Genomic DNA, 17,538 nt, shown 5'->3' with positions numbered 1-17,538 from the left:
TTTCAACCCTGCTGTATATTGTCTTTCAATATATATATATATATATCAATATATATATATTGGCTTTCAAACGAAAAAACAATATGCCAACTGTCAATTATAGTGGGGGGCATAATGCTCTGGGGTTGCCATTGGTACGGGTACAATGCACAAGATGGAATATGAACTGGAAAAAAGACTTCTCTCCAAATCTTTCAAGTTTACCGCGAATAAATGTCTGCACTGCTGGAATCAGGACAGAACTGGGTGTTCAATCAGGGCTATGAACCCAATCACACATCAAAACTGGTTTTGGAATAGATGAAGGTTCTGGATGCCTGGACCTCGAGCCTATTGTTTTTTTTTTTATTTCTAGATGATGCTAAAATGCAGAGTCTGTGCCAGGAAATCATCCACTTTAAATGAACACTACCAATCTGCCAAGAAGAGTTAAATAGTGAAATGTTTGTGCATAGGTCAGTTCTGTTGAGGTGCACCTTGCTAGGGACAATAGTGGGGTGTATGTGCAGTATATACTCAGTTAGTAGTAGGAGTAGTACTCGGCGCACTCAGTTTAAATAAAAAGTAATTAAAAGGACAATTAATATTATATGCCCTTGATGAGTATATATAAACGTCTGACCACAACTGCAGGTTTGACCAAATAACTGGCATACTTGACATTATATGAATTGACAAGGTTGCAGCAGTATAAAACAGGTTTATCAAGGATGACTAACTGCATACTTCATGCGTCATTTACCAAAAACCCATATAACTCTTTAGTGGCATTTTTCAACAATAAAAATGAAACATGGTCAACTTCTAAACCAAAATCTTATGTTGACTTTCCTCTTCTGTTTTCATCTGCTGGGCCTCTTCTGATGTGTTTACATCAGACTGTCAGACTGAGACTGTTTTGTGTGTGGAGCTTTTCCCAGGTCTTGTTCATTTTCTTCAGGCCACCGGCTGAACCTGCTGCACACGGTAGGTGTCGAAGTCTTCTGGTAAAGTGTCTGCAGACAGAAATAAAAAATTTGTGAACAAATGTATATTCTTCCTCGATCTTGCTTGGACACTGGCCTCCTATAGTCCAAAAGAACTGTCTTTCTGACCAAGCATAGAAACCCTTTATGTAACACAAAACGTCAAAGTTTATAAATTATATTAAATTCTAACCATCATGAGAGCTACCGTATGCCTAGACCTCAGATCTGCAAACATCAAGCAATTATCTGTGCTTGAATGTTTTGCCTTTTTCTGGCCTTTTTGCCATGCCTATTCCAAAGGAAGGACCAGCTTCAACAAGAAATATTAAGAAGAATGTGCGGAGATCCATGTGGACTCACTTTCACGGCCACAAGTTTACAGCCTTTGTACATTGTCACTTGTTGTCCAAGTGTGGCAGAGTGTTTTTGTTTTTCTGTTTTACATTGGCCCTGTGGTTGGCTGGCGACCACTTCAGGCTGTACCCCGCCTCTTGCCCAAAGTCAGCTGGGAGAAGCGCCAGCACGCTCGCGACCCTAGTGAGGATAAGCAGCACAGAAAATGGATGGATGGATGCTTCACATTGGTTAACTTGTATGCCGCGGAGTAATAAATAATGTATCACTTTACGCATTTGTCATCAAAGTTAAGACTGAATACCTCCTAAATGAACACCTGTATGACATGAATGTTTCTTAAAGCATTGCCTCGACAATTACTAAAAATGTTTATGATGGTGACAGTTTGACACTGATTGGTTTTACTTATTTCCAACAGCAATAGCAATCAAACAAATTGGATAATAATCATAATAATAATCATAATCAATAGTAATTTGCTAACCAGCATCCTGGAACGGCTTGTGTTTAACTGTAGGCACAAAGATTTTGGGATACGACATAATCAAACAGCGAGGGGTCCATCTTAATTCTTCATCGTCGCAAGATATTTTGGACAATTGTATGCATCCAGCTTTTTGGGAACCCTTTTCTCTTCTACCATGACTGCGCCCCAGTGCACAAAGCTTGGAAAAGATTTACGTGGAAGAACTTGAGAATCCTGACGTCAACTCCATCATACACCTTTGCTATGAACTCCTGGGTTAATGGAGGAAAGAATCACAGTCATCCCAGAGTAAAAATATTGTATGTTGCTTGCCATTGCAGCGGTAACGCAGGTTGGCCCAGATTATGTTCTCCTGGGAGAAGCAGAAGACTCCAAGTCGACCTCCCCTCATGGTGGCGTCAATTATGACACCTGTGTCCGCTACCATCTGAGGACCCTCATAGAAGCGAACCCTTTACCCCGAAAGAGCAGAGAACAAATGTTTTCTCTCTGCGGAAGTAGAGCAAGTGTGAGACATGGTGTGGTTTTGCTTGTCGCAAATACTGTACCTGATGTATCCATCAGCGGGTCGGTGCTGGAGGAACCAGCGATAAGATGTCTTATCCTTCCAGCCAACATTGCGGGCATCTTTCCACAGCAGTTTCACCTGATCACTTGTGTCGCCAGTGTGCCACAGGGCATTCCGCAGGTTCTCACCAGGGCCTGTGTTGGACTTGACAGCCTTTCCAAATTCAGTGAGTGTAAGTCTCTGGACTGTGACAGTGAGTGTAAGTCTCTGGAGTAATATCTCGGCCCTGTGCAGCAGATGACTCGGCAATTTATGGATATTTGTCCATATTGTAATCAAGTTGCCGTGGAAATATTGGCAAAATAGTACAACAGCGCGGCACGGTGACTGACTGGTTAGCACATCTGCCTCACAGTTCTTGGGACTCGGGTTCAAATCCCGCCCCGCCTGTGTGGAGTTTGCGTATTCTCCCCGTGCCTGCGTGGGTTTTCTCCCACATCCCAAGAACATGCGTGGCAGGTTGATTGAAGACTCTAAATTGCCCGTAGGTGTGAATCTGAGTGCAAATGGTTGTTTGTTTATATGTGCCCTGCGATTGGCTGACGACCGGTTCAGGGTGTACCCCGCCTCCTGCCCGAAGATAGCTGGGATAGGCTCCATCAGCCCGCGACCCGAGTGAAGATAAGCGGTAAAGAAAATGGATAGAGGGATGTTTTCATCTAACCTATTATGGGTGTATTCCATTGAGGTCACACATGTGGTTAGCATGTCTGCCTCACAGCTAAAACAAAGTTGGGTACTAAAGAGTCCCTAGCTGTGAATGTGACTGTGTTTATCTATATGCGTTCTTTGATTGACTGGCAACCAGTCCAGGGTATATCCCATCTCTTGCCCAAGGTCAGCTGGGATAGGCCGCACCTCACACGTGACCCTGAATAGGATAAGTGCTTGAACAGTGAACACCAAGCTTTTTGAAAGAGAGAGCTACTTCTTGGGTACCGATTAACGCGAAGGGGTACCGGTTTGGTACACACTTCCCGAAAAACTCATTTGCTCAAATTATTTGGGGGTAAATCATGTTCTAATCATTATTGTGCCCGCTAGTATGTCTCCACGAATGCTATGGTTTGTTCATGCGCTATAATAATGATCTTTGAACTATACTTTTTTTTTTTTTTTTTTTTTTTTTTCCCAGAATAGTGGCACAAAAAAAATATTAGACGAATCTCACTGATGAGCTATTTTTAAAACATGCCTGTGGGCTACTCATGTAGTCCTTGGAGGCTACCTGGTGCCCACAGGCTAGAAAATGGAAGGACGGATGGATGGATAGATTCCATTGATATCCTTCCCAATTTGGAGTAAACTCTCATACACTATATCGCCAAAAGTATTCACTCACTTGCCTTGACTCACACGAATTTAAGTGACATCCCATTTTTAATCCATAGGGTCAGTCCACTCTTTGCTGCTATAACAGCTTTAACTCTTCTGTGCAGGTTTTGACCATTTTTCCAGAAACACATTTTCATGGTCACACACACTGATGTTGGACAAGAAGATCTGGCTCTCTCTGCCTCTGCTCTAATTCATCCCAAAGGGTATTTGGGTCGGGACACTGCGGCTCAGTCAAGTTCACCCACACAAAACTCTCTCATCCATATCTTTTTGGTCTTGCTGTGTGCACTGGACTGCAGTGGCCCATCCTCAAACTGTTCCCACACAGTCGGGAGCGTGCAATTTGTCCAAAAATCCCTTGGTATGCTGAAGCATTCAGCGTTCCTTCCATTGGAAGTCCTCGGCCAATATTTTGGACAAATCCATGTGTGATCTCACAAATGCGCTTCTGGAACAATGGTCCAAAATTCCCATAACCGCACTCCTAAACCTTGTAGAAAGCCTTCTCAGACAATGGGATGTCACTTAAATTCATATGCGAGTCAAGGCATGAGAGTGAATCATTTTGGCAATATAGTATATCCATCCATTTTCCTCCACATCCCGGTCACCAGCTCTTCCAGCTCCTTCCCTCAGGTAGGCGCTACCGATCAATGCAAACGAGAACGATCAGACATTCCTACAGCTTCTTCCCTCTTGCAATCAACTTCTTAAACACCTAACCTACAATTCCATTGCAACATGCTGCCAATTTCTTTTGTCTGAGTTTGTTGTCACATTTCTGTGGGGCCAATTATATATTACTCGTGCACTCACTGTAGTAGTCTCTCCACGCTGCGCTATTTGCATATCTGCTGTTGACCAATACTGGCCACTCATGCCAGAGTAGCATCTGCTCCATTTGCACACTGATTGAGGAGTATCTGCAACATTTGCACAATCAACATTGTCCCATATTATCACGCTACTCGTCACTTTAAACCGCATACACGCCTTGAAGTCTCGGTGCCCTTTGCACAATGGTCTTTGCACCGGACTATTGCAATATTAGTCATTCGAACTGCTCTAAGTGCTAGAGGACTTGTGTGTTTTTGTGGACAGGGCAAATAAAGATGATTCAGATTCTGATTCTGATTCTGTACCGCTTATCCTCACCAGGATCACGGGCGTGCTGGAGCCTATCCCAGCTAACTTCGGGCGAGAGGCCGGGTACACCCTGAACTGGTCGCCAGCCAATCGCAGGGCACATATAAACAAACAACCACTCACACTCACATTCACACCTACGGGCAATTTAGAGTCTTCAATGAAACTACCACACAGGTTTTTGGGATGTGGGAGGAAACCGGAGTACCCAGATAAGACCCACGCAGGCACGGGGAGAACACGTAAACTCCACACAGGCGGTGCCGGGATTTGATCGCCGGTCCTCAGAACTGTGAGGCAGATGTGCTAAGCAGTCGGTCACCGTACCGCCCCAATATAGTATATTATATGGTAATCGCTCCCCCACTGATTACCTTCAGTTGGATGCCGGGTTCTGCCACGGCTCTGAATGGGTTGGCCTGCCAGTAGATCTGCTCCACCTGCTTCCACATGACCACGTAAAAACTAGAGCTGTCCTGGTAGCCGAAAATAAATCCTGCATAGTCGTCGTCTGTCACCGTGTTGACATGAAACGTCCCTTCGAAATCGACACCACTGAAAGCAGTGTAACCTGAGAAGGAAGAAGTGCTGCTTTACCGTTACGTATACTGTAGACTCCCCTGATATACTGTTTAATATGTGTATTGAAGGGAGATCAAATGTATGTGAAAAAGAATGCTATCGAACACCTTCATGCAATTTAGCTTTTACCCAACATTAAGACATCGGCCAAATAGGTCATATAAGATGTGGCTATTTAAATAAGATGTACATCCACGCTTTAATTTCAGTAGCCGATCACATTCTTACCAACAGCCAATCCAGGATCACTATTCATTGTCTGGACAATCTCTCTGCCCTGCACAGTCATTGAAGAGAAATAGTTAACTTAGTACATACTTAGACTCCAATGACTCCATTATTCAGAGCACATTGAAATAAAACAGTTTAATATTTTGGTAGAATTAACTTAACTTTTAGCTTGGAAAATGTCAAGTTCCAGAAGTATGCTTATAAATATTCTATGTGCTCATTAGGAACATGAGCTGGCAGCACTTTAGCACATCTGAAGCTCAACTGGTGAGCAAATTGAATTCTTTAAAGTTGTCATCTTAACTCTTAAATGTAATATATTCAATGCATCATCCAAAATATTAAACTGCATGAAATGAAATTAACCTGGTCCAGCACCACCCAGTTGGGGTCAATCTGAGCGTCACCCTCTGGATCTAAAACCACAGTTTGATACTCCCTGAAGTCGGTGAGTGTGACCTCGGCATTTTCAGGGCAAACGTCGATGGTGTCAATGATGGTGTCGTTGTCGAAATCCGTTTCACACACATTACCTCTGCCATTGCCTGGAAGGATACAAGGATAGATAGTTTCCTGGAGAAACAGATGTGAATGTGAATGATTTATTGACCTGCAGCAATCCCTACCGTCAGAGTCCTCCTGCAGGGGATTCGGGATTAAACGACAGTTATCAGGACCTGGCGGCAGCAGGTCCGGAATGCCATCGCCATCGTCGTCGTCATCACATTCATCTCCTATGCCGTCCTTGTCGGTGTCCAGCTGGGAACTGTTGATGACGGCTGGGCAGTTGTCTCGAGAGTCTTGGTGACCGTCGCCATCACTGCGGAAGATAGCCTTTGATTGGCACGCGCAGGATGTTGGTCGTGTTTGGCCTCAATTGATCTGACGGCACCTGTCTTTGTTAGTGTCGCAAGGGTCTCCGATCAGGTCGTTGTCCGCATCCAACTGGAAAGCAGGACTTGGTGTTAGGTTTACAGCAGAAACGCTGAAGTTCAAATGCTCTTATGGTTTTCCACAAGCTGTCAGAGATTACTTACTTTGTCATGAAAATCTATGTATATTAGGATTATGACATTTAATTTTACAGTGTCCCCCTCTATATCGTGGTTCACCGTTCTCAGATTTTTGAGTCAATCATTTCTTATGGGTTTTTACAGTGTACGTAACTATAATATCCTCACATGTGGGAAAGGGGAGCCACAGTCACTTGCACTTTTCAGCCTTTTATTGAACGGGAGGAGAACAGTAACGGAGTAGACGCATGCACGGAGAAGCTGCTGCTGGCCACAGTTCTCGCCGAGACACTCACACGCAGACGCGCCACCTCACCATGCCCCGCCTCTTAAAAGCGCATGCATGCGTCTAAGATAGACACCACAAAATGTAAACTATTTTCTGTACATTTAATGCTTTTTGTGTTCAAATATATTTACAATGTGGATTAAAAAAAAGTGTGTTTTAATGTGTGTGTAAAACGTTTTTATAGGGTCTTTACATCGTGGATTTTCACCTATTGCGGTTGGGTTTGAAACGTATATTCCCTGTGATAAATGTGGGTTCGTCGTACAATAATCCATCCATCCATTTTCTGAGCCGCTTCTCCTCACTAGGGTCGCGGGCGTGCTGGAGCCTATCCCAGCATTCTTCGGGCAGGAGGGAGGGTACAACCTGAACTGGTTGCCAGCCAATCGCAGGGCACATACAAACAAACAACCATTCGCACTCACATTCACACCTACGGGCAATTTAGAGTCTCCAATTAATACATGTTTTTGGGATGTGGGAGGAAACCGGAGTGCCCGGAGAAAACCCACGCAGGCACGGGAAGAACATGCAAACTCCACACAGGCGGGGCCGGGGATTGAACCCCGGACCTCAGAACTGTGAGGCAGACGCTTTAACCAGTTGTCTACCGTGCCGCCTCATTGTACAATAATTAAATTTAATTCCCTTATAAAATGCATTTCAAAAAAAGCACAAAAATGCCTCAAAAGAGGCATAATCACAACTTTGAGCATATGGATCCACTGCCACATACAGCAGAAAAAGGACAGGGAGACTTTGCAAAAACACTATAAAAGTAACGCACATACTCACACACACATGAAAAGTTCTCCAAAATGTCAATAGCTACTCTCTGTTCATTCATTCATTCATCTTCCCTACCACTTCTCCTCACTACGGTCGTGGGCGTGCTGGAGCTTATCCCAGCTGACTCTGGGCGAGAGGCGGGTACACCCTGAACTGGTCGCCAGCCAATCACAGGGCACATATAAACAAACAACCATTCACACTCACATTCACACCTACGGGCAATTTAGAGTCTTCAGTTAACCTACCACGCATGTTTTTGGCATGTGGGAGGAAACCGGAGTACCCGGAGAAAACCCACGCAGACACGGGGAGAACATGCAAGTTCCACAGAGGCGCGGCTGGATTTGAACCCGGGTCCTCAGAACTGTGAGGCAGATGTGCTAACCGGTCGTCCACCGTGCCAGCTACTCTCTGTATTAAATATAAATATAAGTGTTGGAAAGAAATCAAATGTGACGTTTTTTGTTGTTGTTTTCACCACAGGCTAGCCACCATATCTGGTGATGCACTGCCTCATTTTCCCCTATGCTGACATCTGAATGATTAAACGTGGATGCACACCAGCGTACCAGGCAGATAAACCTGTTTTAATGCAGCTGAGTATGTGTTAAAGAGCTATCTGACCTGGTCTGGGTTGGGAACATAGGGACAGCTATCACAGGCGTCTCCAACTTTGTCTCCATCACGATCGTTTTGGTCAGCATTGGGAACTCTTTTGCAGTTATCCAGGTAATTGGGGATCCCTGAGATAAATGCAGCCAGCAGTCCTCTATAGTATGTTCTCATATCCTTTAAACATGTGTTGATAAGTACTCAACGATGTCCGCTAAGTTCCACATGAAGCATACTAACCATCCCCGTCGATATCTTCATCGCATTCATCACCATATTTGTCCACATCGGTGTCCTTTTGGTCGTTATTTTTGACAGCGCCGCAGTTGTCGCAAGCATCGCCAAAGTCGTCTTCGTCGATGTTCCTTTGGTCCACGTTAGGCACCAGTACACAGTTGTCCTATATATATATATATATATATATATATATATATATATATATATATACACACACGAGCATAAAAAGTGTACTCCAGTTGTTAAGTATTAAGGTCACTAGTTCATTTACACACACTCACACGCACAATTTCACATACAGTTATTCATAATAGTATTTTTTTATAGCTTGCAAGAACCTGTGTGTTGGGGATCCCATCTCCATCTGCATCGTCATCACAGGCATCTCCAATTCCATCACGATCAGCATCCTCTTGACCAGAGTTGGGCACCCTGAGACAATTGTCCTTCAAAGAAAAAAAAAAGAGTGAGGAACGAGTCGTAGGGAAGCTAAACGAGGGATGATTTGTGTCATGTTTGGATTCAAGTCCTTGACATAGTTTTAGAACTTCTGCTTTAAAAGTACTCCATCACATTAACTGGTACATATCAGCACATCTGTAGAAATGGGAATCTAAAAACTTCCCCGTGTGATGAATTTCGTTTTGCCTTTAAAAGCGACTCACCTTGGCACAGTTCGTCTCGGGACAGTCCAGCTTCTCGTCTGGGAAACCATCGATGTCGATGTCCGGTCCACACAGGAAACCGTTCCCAGCCCAACCAACTCCGCACTGTGAGCATGTCAAATATTTTATGGATCACACTCGCTCTCTCTCTCTCTCTCTCTCTCTCTCTCTCTCTCTCTCTCTCTGGCCCACTGTTACCGGTGTTCAGACTCAAGCTCTCCCATTTACAATATACGTATTGGTCACAAGTTCACAACATCAAGTAGACATGCGCAACCTTAAGTTATCCAAACAAGTTGTGTTTCAACATTTCGAGGGGATTTTGAAAGATATATAAATAGTTATTGTTGTAGATGACCACAGTGTATCCCACTGAGCATCCTGAAATTGTTTGTGATACTCTCTATGTAAATGCACCAGAACAGCTCTTCGACAAACCATTCAAGTTCCAAAAATAAAGAAATTCAACTGTTACCTGTCGAGTCAACAGTGTATCTTGATAGATTGTTTGTTCCATCAAAATTTAAGAAAGAGATATCCCTTTTGGCCTGTGTTGAGATCTCAGGTACTGTTACCACAACACAACATTTGTGTATTACCTCAATTACAACAGTAGGAGGTCATGTTTATGTGTTTGTTTGTTTGTTCCATCCATAACTCCAAAATGACCAACTCTATTTCCATGAAACCTGTTGGAGAAGTGTGAAAAGGTCCCGGATCCAAAGGTTGGAAAAGTACCAGAGGTACAGGTACTTGTAAAAGAAAGGGAAAAAAAGAAGACTGGTAAAATTACAAGTATTGATTCAAATGTTTTCCTTCAGTGAAAGTAAAAAGTACAGACTCTGAAATGTACATAATGTATTTAAAAGGCTGACTTTTTGATGAAGTTATTGTACTAAATCTCGTTAAATGAAGTATACCTAATGGATTGTGAAGTGGGGACATCTGCTGAGCGTAAATATGAATCATCGCGTTGTGTTAAAAGAAGAAGGAAGTTGAATTTGCTCACTTGACATTCGATCTTGCCATCTCGATGGATGATGCACTCTGCGCTGGCGGGACACGGGCTCGGCTGGCCGTGCCCACACGCCCTCTCAGGCTTGCAGCCGCGTTGCTGGTCTCCTACGTAGCCCTTATTACAGGGGCCACATCTGAAGGAGCCCTGGAAGATGAAACACATCAACTCATTGGTTGGAATTCCATTACTTTGTTCATTTCCTAGGCTCTAAGAGCGGTGGACTGTGCATTTGGTATATGGGCCTTTGGTGGGGACTCACGCATAGAAACCATCAATATTATACAACAACACAATATAACAGCACACAACTGTGCCACATGGGTCATCTGGAGCAGTTCATAATATCGTTCAAATAACATGACAAAAACGAATAAAAGTAGGAAAATACAGTGCTGGGAAAAAATGTTGGCCCCCTTCTCAAATTTGTATTTGTATTTTTTTATTTTTGGCATTATTTCCTCATTTTAATGTTTAAGATAATCAAACAAATACAAATATCAGACAAAGATAAGACAGATAAACATAAAATACAGTTTTTAAATGGTGATTTTATTTATTAAGGGGGGGAACAAAACTATTCAAAGTTACCTGGCCCTGTGTCAAAAAGTAATGGCCCCAGAAACCTAACAAGTTGGGCCGCCCTCAGCAAGAAAGAAATCCAGCATTTTCAATAACTGGCAACGAGTCTTTCACATCTCTGCGGAGATAATCTCGTCTTCTTGTCTTCTTCTTTTAATTCAGCAACACTGGAGGGTTTTAGACCACGGATGGCATTTTATTAAGGTCGTGCCACAGCATCTCAATCAGATTCAAGTCCGGACTTTGGCTAGGCCACTCTTTCAGGCCATTTCTTTCATTTTTTTTCAAGCCACTTTTCTGGTGCGTTTTGGATCTTTGTCCTGCTTCAGAACCCAAGTGCGCTTCATCTTGAGGTCACGAACTGATAGCCGAACATTCTCCTTCGGGATTTTCTGGGAAAGGGTTGAATTCACAGCAAGTCGTCCGGGTTCTGAAGGAGCTGAGCGGTCCCAGACCATCACCTCACCACCACGTTTGACTGCTAGCAATTGAATCTGATTGGTTTCATAAACAGTCCTGTTGTAAAGTTTAAGTTACACCGGCCAGCACTACTGATTCTGAATGTCCTCGCAGATTACAATGGCATAGCAGCCCATAGATGCTGAAATCAAAAAAATGAAACATCCACCTACACTTTCTGATAACAGTACAGTCGACACAAACACTATGAAATGAAGACAATAGACTGAAAGAATAAATACCATTTCATGGAACAAATGCAATATTAGAATTTAGGTACGTACAAGTACGTCAGTGCTCCTGATAGTGTTTTGGTCACGATCTAATGATCGTGAATGAAATCACCAAGACCACTGGTCATTTTTGTGTTACTACCTCCTCTGCCAAGATGGTCACCACTGTTTAATGAGTGAAATTAAAAAAAAAAAAAAACCTGGTTGACCAGTTTTCACAAAACCTTGTGGAAAGTTTAGCCACAGTCAAAGAAACTATGTTTTTGTAAGATGGGACATCTTTCATTTTTTACATTTTTTTTAAAGAAAATGATGCATTGGTCTTATTGACAACATTCAGGCACGTACTGTATGTAATAATTACGGATCAAGGACTGCTCACTGTTTCGTGCAAGCCCACAACACTTGATGCAGAAATGAGTGCAGAAAGCATATTTTCTATTTACTCCAACAATTTCACAAATTCCATACTCACTGGAGTGTTCATACAGATGGAATTCTCTACACAACCACCATTTGTGTGGCTGTCGCACTCATTGATGTCCTTGCACACCTTTGTAGGGCAAACAACCGCAGTTAATAACTCTACATTTCAGAAAGTTTCACATTTTTGATGATCTCAAATTAACCACAAACTCTTAGGGAAACCTCTTACGATATTCTTATTATATTCAATAGGATTTCTCAAGTAATAAACTGGTGCATCTCAATATATTAAAATATTGTCGAAAACTAAATTCATTTCATTTGTCCAATTCGAAAGGTAAAACTCATATATTGATGTGTGACACACGGTGAAATATTTCGTGATTTTATCTTCTTTTATAAGATTTTGATAGCTCGGAGCTAAGGAAAACCCCAGACGTAGCATCTCAAGAAATCAGACTATGAATTATTTTTTCTTATAAATATTTTCTCATGTGTTCTTCTTATAAATATGTTCTCGTGTGATTAATGAATCTGTATAATGTATCCACCCATTCCATTTTCTCTACCGCTTCTCTTTATTCAGGTCATGGTTGAGCTAGAGCATATCCCACCTTAATTTAGGGCAAGAGGCGGGGTCCACCCTGGCCTGGTTACCAGCCAGTGGCAGGGCACATTTTGAAAATCAGCCATTCATACTCAGGGAGGAAGCCGGAGAACCCGGAGAAAACCCACACAAGCACAGGGAGACTATGCAAACTTCACTGTGTGAGGCGGGTGTGCAAACCCCTAGAACGCCGTGCTGTGCTGTATAATATATGGACTACTGAAATAAATGAACTTTTCTGCAATATTCTAAGTCATGGAGATGCACCTGTATAATGTATATATTTAGTAAATTCCGGGATAAGTTTGGGACTTACTCATACAGGCTGATATTGTTAGAAAATACTTCCGTTTCAATGTAATATACTCGCTTATGTGATTACCCAAAAAGCTTCATATTCTATGTTATAATGTTGTTTACCTGCTTGTTGGCAGCGGCGTAAGCAATGCCGATGCCGTGTAGCTGAGGTCCAGTGTGTCCCGCAGGACAAGAGCCACAGCGGAACCCTGGGGAGGTGTTGATGCACCGCACACCCATGTGGCACGGCACCACAGAACACTGCAGATGCCATTTATACAATACACACATTTCAGGATAACACAAAATATCCACAAGCAAAATTTGAAACGTCTGTTTGCAAGTATACTATATGGAAAAGAGATATCGACACTCATAATTGGTTCCTTTGAATTGATCGACATGCTTCGAACTTTGGAACGAGTTGGGGGGTGACAAAACTTCACCTCAACCCTGTCAACAACGCCAGAACAAAAATCCCACAGACAGAAATGTCTTACCAGAAATGTGGAAGTTGTTGTACCTGCAAATGGGAGACCAACTCCATATTTTCTGTCATTTTCACTTTATGTAGAATGTGTAATGGCCAGGTGTACCAATACTGCATGAAATACACACTGTATTGAACTGTATCTCTCCATACCTCATCCACGTCAGTGCAGTGGGTGCCATTACCCTCCATGCCATCTGGACAGGGTCCGCAACTTGGACCTCGAGGCATCTCCATACACCTTGCCCCAGGGTAGCAGGGGTTGGGCACACAGGAAGGACGAGCCAGCCCCCCTCGGATCCCTGGGGTGTCAAAGGGTCATTTGTCCGGCTGGCGTTATCCCAACAGCCCACTCGCATAATAAAATCACTACTCACAAAAAGTTCGGGATATACAGCTTCGGGGTGAAATTTCAGGGATGAACCTAAAAATGCAGTATAACCTTGTTGGTGGCCAATTTCAAGGGGTAAAAAAACGGATTTTGTCGGGATGAAAAGTTTTAATCAAGATAACGTTGGAACGTTAAGATATTTAAGTCAAAGTGGAAGGAATGTCATATTCAAGCAAATGAATTTCAAAACTACAACTTCACTCTCGTAATATTACGCCTTTAGTCCTTAAAAAATTAGGACTATATTGTCAAAAATATATGTCTTTTGTTCTACAAAAACAACATTCATCATGGAGGGATGTCAAATTGGCCCAAAAGCAAAGGTAGGGAGGAGAAACTGGTATATTATGTTAGTGTTCATACCTAGATATACACTTTTTTAAAATGATATGACAAAATATTTTTTGTTAATTATGTTGCACCCCCCCCCCCCCCCCCCCCACCCCCCAAGCTACGGCTAGTTTAAGAACCACTGATGTAGTGTATTCCGTACTGATAGCGGTGACTCACCACAGGCTTCACACTCCATCACTGTATTCTTGAGGAATACCATCTCTTTAATCTGTAAAATACAAATAGTTTGTTTTTACTGTTGTGGTGGGAGTTTGGTGTGTGCAACCTGTTCCATCAGTTCAGTCCAATCCACTCTTTTTCAACAGTCACAAATGTCTACAGGTATCATTTTTTGGGGTTTTTTTTTTACTAAAGAAAACATGTCAGCGTTTTCTACCATTTGTGTCAGCACAAATGCTTCATTTCCATTGAGTTAATAGAATTTGATGTCATGTTTAAAAAGATGTATTTAAAAAAAAAACACACACGTTTACGTGAAAGTGGTTTACCATTTGTTTCAGAAGCTCTTTTATCTCCCACAGGGCAAGGTTTGACATTTTAATCTGATTTATAATTTCACCATCTAAAATGGAAAGAACAACAAAAATCATTCAATCTCTTAGAAGATATGTATTAGAAAACAATTGCGTTGCATGCTTTGGAATCATCTGTATTAGCACACAATATTTATACAAAACCTGCAAAGAATTCCCATTTCTATTATTTAAGCGAGGTCTGCTATAAAAGCAAGAAGGACTAAAAATTAACGGCGCTTATTTGAGCCATCTTCGTTTTGCAGACGACATCAATGATTCTCCTACGATGCTGAATAACTACAGCGTCTTATTCAGGAATCAGAGTTAGAAAGGCGTCGCTCAGGTCTGAAAATGAACAAAAGCAAAACGAAGGTCACGTTCAATCGCTACTGTCCACAAAAAGATATCAAAATGGAGGACTTTGTCTTCGACGCCATCGACAACTATCTATCTGTTTAGGCCAACTTGTAACAATGGTTGGAAATACAAGCACTGAAGTTGAACACCGCATAAAGCTTGAAAAGTTTTCGATCAATGCATTTTACCAGTTCTCACTTAGGGTAGCGAAACTTGGACTACGAATGCCAAAGTTATACAAACCCAAAGGAGCACGGCACGCCAAAATGTTGAAAATAAGCATTTGTGACAAGAAAAGATGCAGTTGGATAAGACAGCAGACGTCATTCAAAAAAATAAAAAGCCTTCAATGGAAATGGGCTGTCCACGTTGCCCGAAGAGCTGACCAAAGGTGGACCACAGAAACTATCAAATGGATACCACTGGACACAAAGCGACCACGGCGAAGACCTAAAAGTAGATGGGTAGATGAAATCATTCAACACACCGGAATACACTGGCAACAAATTGCAAAATGTCGTAGCAGTTGGAAACGTGAAGAAGAGGCCTTCATCCTGCGGTGGATAGATAATGGCTGCTGCTGCTGCTGATGATATATATATATTTATAGTATCTAGTGTATAGTATATATTTTTTTGGACAGAAACTAGTTTTAGGTGTGTGTGTGTGTGTGCGTGCGTGCATTTGTGTGAGACACACACATGTACAGTATTCCCACGCAGGAGTCTTAATAGCTGACATTCCAGAGGCACCGCAGGTCTCACTTTGAATCCACCACCTACGCATTGACTACATTTTAAAAAGCAGACAGAAATGCCACGATGGCAGCCGCATGATCGACTCTGCAGATACGGACGCGACGCAAGGCTTCTCGGAAGGTTTTAGTCCTGGACTGCAAGTAGCGGGAGATTCAATGGTCATCCTGATGTTGCGGCTGCATTCAAGTGAAACTGAAAATGTAATCATCCCAGCAATTTGAACAGCACATAGACGAAGATTTCTCTTTACCGAGCACAATCTCTTAAGCGGTGTCCTCTGGCTAACATGTTGTGTACTGTGCTGCTATTTTTTCCCCCACTGTGATTTTATGGAAGGAAAACAAACTGTCGTGTAGCCGTTTTCTTGGACACAGCGATGACGAGCAACTTTACATTTTCTCCTTTGATTCACGGAATGTGTGACACGATAACCTAAGATTCATGTCCTTCAAAGTGATGCCCAACAATTTTTCTTTTGGTCCGTCAAACAAAATGTGTATGTGTGCTGAAGTCATGAAGTGTATCTCCCAGCAAAATGTGTTGTTGCTGTTGACCCAACGACCCCGACATCCCCTCTGCCCGCTAAACCTGTTCCCCCGGAGGAGTTGTAGAAGTGTGAATAGCAGCAAATATGTTCTTCTTGTTAGTAGTGACTATTTACTGAATAAATACAACTTCACGGAAACTACATAATTGCGATGTACTGTACATCCCATAACATTGTGCAGTTAATAATACAGAATTTGTTCTTTTTTGTTGTCAAAACTCGTTAACATGGTTTAAGGTTCTACTTCTCTGACTACAAAAGAAACGACGATGACTGAATACAAATTCATAAATGTATAACACGCTGGGTGAGAACTACTGTAACTCGTAATTATGAGCTGTTTTGCTTTAAAGAGCACAATTCAGTGGCCTCTAAAAAAATTCATCACTACAGAAAGATTTGAGGAAAATGATGCCTCCAATGTCACGAAATGTCAGAGTTCAAAGTGCCGCCATGCATGAAATCACGTGAAAGCTCAGTTCAGCAAGCAGTGGCAATATTAGTGTCCCGATGTGTCCCCATACCTTTGTCCAATGGTGACCATAACGGCATAATCTGGTATCGAGGTTCAGGGAACTGGGGTTAATTTACTTTGACACTATTCCATTGCCTGTCTGGACAGTTAATAAATGTTTGACCCCAGAACTGACCCCCCGCCCCATTATTTTTTCCTCTATACACTATGGCTTGTGTTCTACTGTACTCACTGTGACTTGTCCCTTTTGAATGCCAAGCATGAATTTTTACTTATGGTTCTCGTGGTCCCCAAACCCCAAATAGCCACCGCTTACAAATGTAAAAGCGCTCTCTCACCTCTCTGTCCTGTAGCTTGTCCCATGCAGAGCACACAGGTCAGCACCAGAAAACAAAACATGCTGCCGCGACGTGTGTAGCGCTTGCTTCTGCCCTTTTCAACACTTCCGCAAACCTGCTTCCAAGTCAGACTCACTATCTCCTCCCCTTGCTTTGGTTTTTATACCCCGCACCCTTCCATAATAATAATAATAATAACAAAAATAAATCAACAACAAAAAAACAACGACAACACAAATCCTACTTCCCGGACTGACATCCCCAATTGCAGCACTCAGCCCCTTCTGCAGGAATTCCAAGAAATGATAATCCACAGGTTTTCTTGCACAACTCATGACATACATCATGTGTAATATTGGTAATGGAGCTCTACTGTACAGTACAGTACAGAGTGTTCTGACAAATTTGA

General features: G+C 42.4%; 1 protein-coding gene across 1 annotated transcript; it reads right to left on the bottom strand.

The window, feature by feature from the left end:
• Positions 1–318: 318 nt before the first annotated feature.
• Positions 319–17,231, bottom strand: comp (cartilage oligomeric matrix protein). Its single transcript, XM_061683041.1, has 19 exons — positions 17,130–17,231; positions 14,628–14,701; positions 14,296–14,347; positions 13,548–13,696; positions 13,028–13,165; positions 12,050–12,127; positions 10,295–10,447; positions 9,286–9,390; positions 8,959–9,066; positions 8,624–8,783; positions 8,396–8,514; positions 6,570–6,622; positions 6,304–6,497; positions 6,044–6,222; positions 5,675–5,723; positions 5,239–5,435; positions 2,361–2,533; positions 2,125–2,264; positions 319–995 (listed from the first exon to the last, which is right to left on the bottom strand). Exons 1-19 carry the CDS (start codon positions 17,188–17,190, stop codon positions 937–939), a joined length of 2,241 nt encoding a protein of 746 aa, XP_061539025.1. The 5' UTR covers positions 17,191–17,231; the 3' UTR covers positions 319–936.
• Positions 17,232–17,538: the final 307 nt, after the last annotated feature.

The sequence above is a fragment of the Phycodurus eques genome, chromosome 8, assembly GCF_024500275.1.
Source record: "Phycodurus eques isolate BA_2022a chromosome 8, UOR_Pequ_1.1, whole genome shotgun sequence".
Lineage (NCBI taxonomy): Eukaryota > Metazoa > Chordata > Actinopteri > Syngnathiformes > Syngnathidae > Phycodurus > Phycodurus eques.
This window is presented reverse-complemented; position numbering and strand designations above follow the sequence as displayed.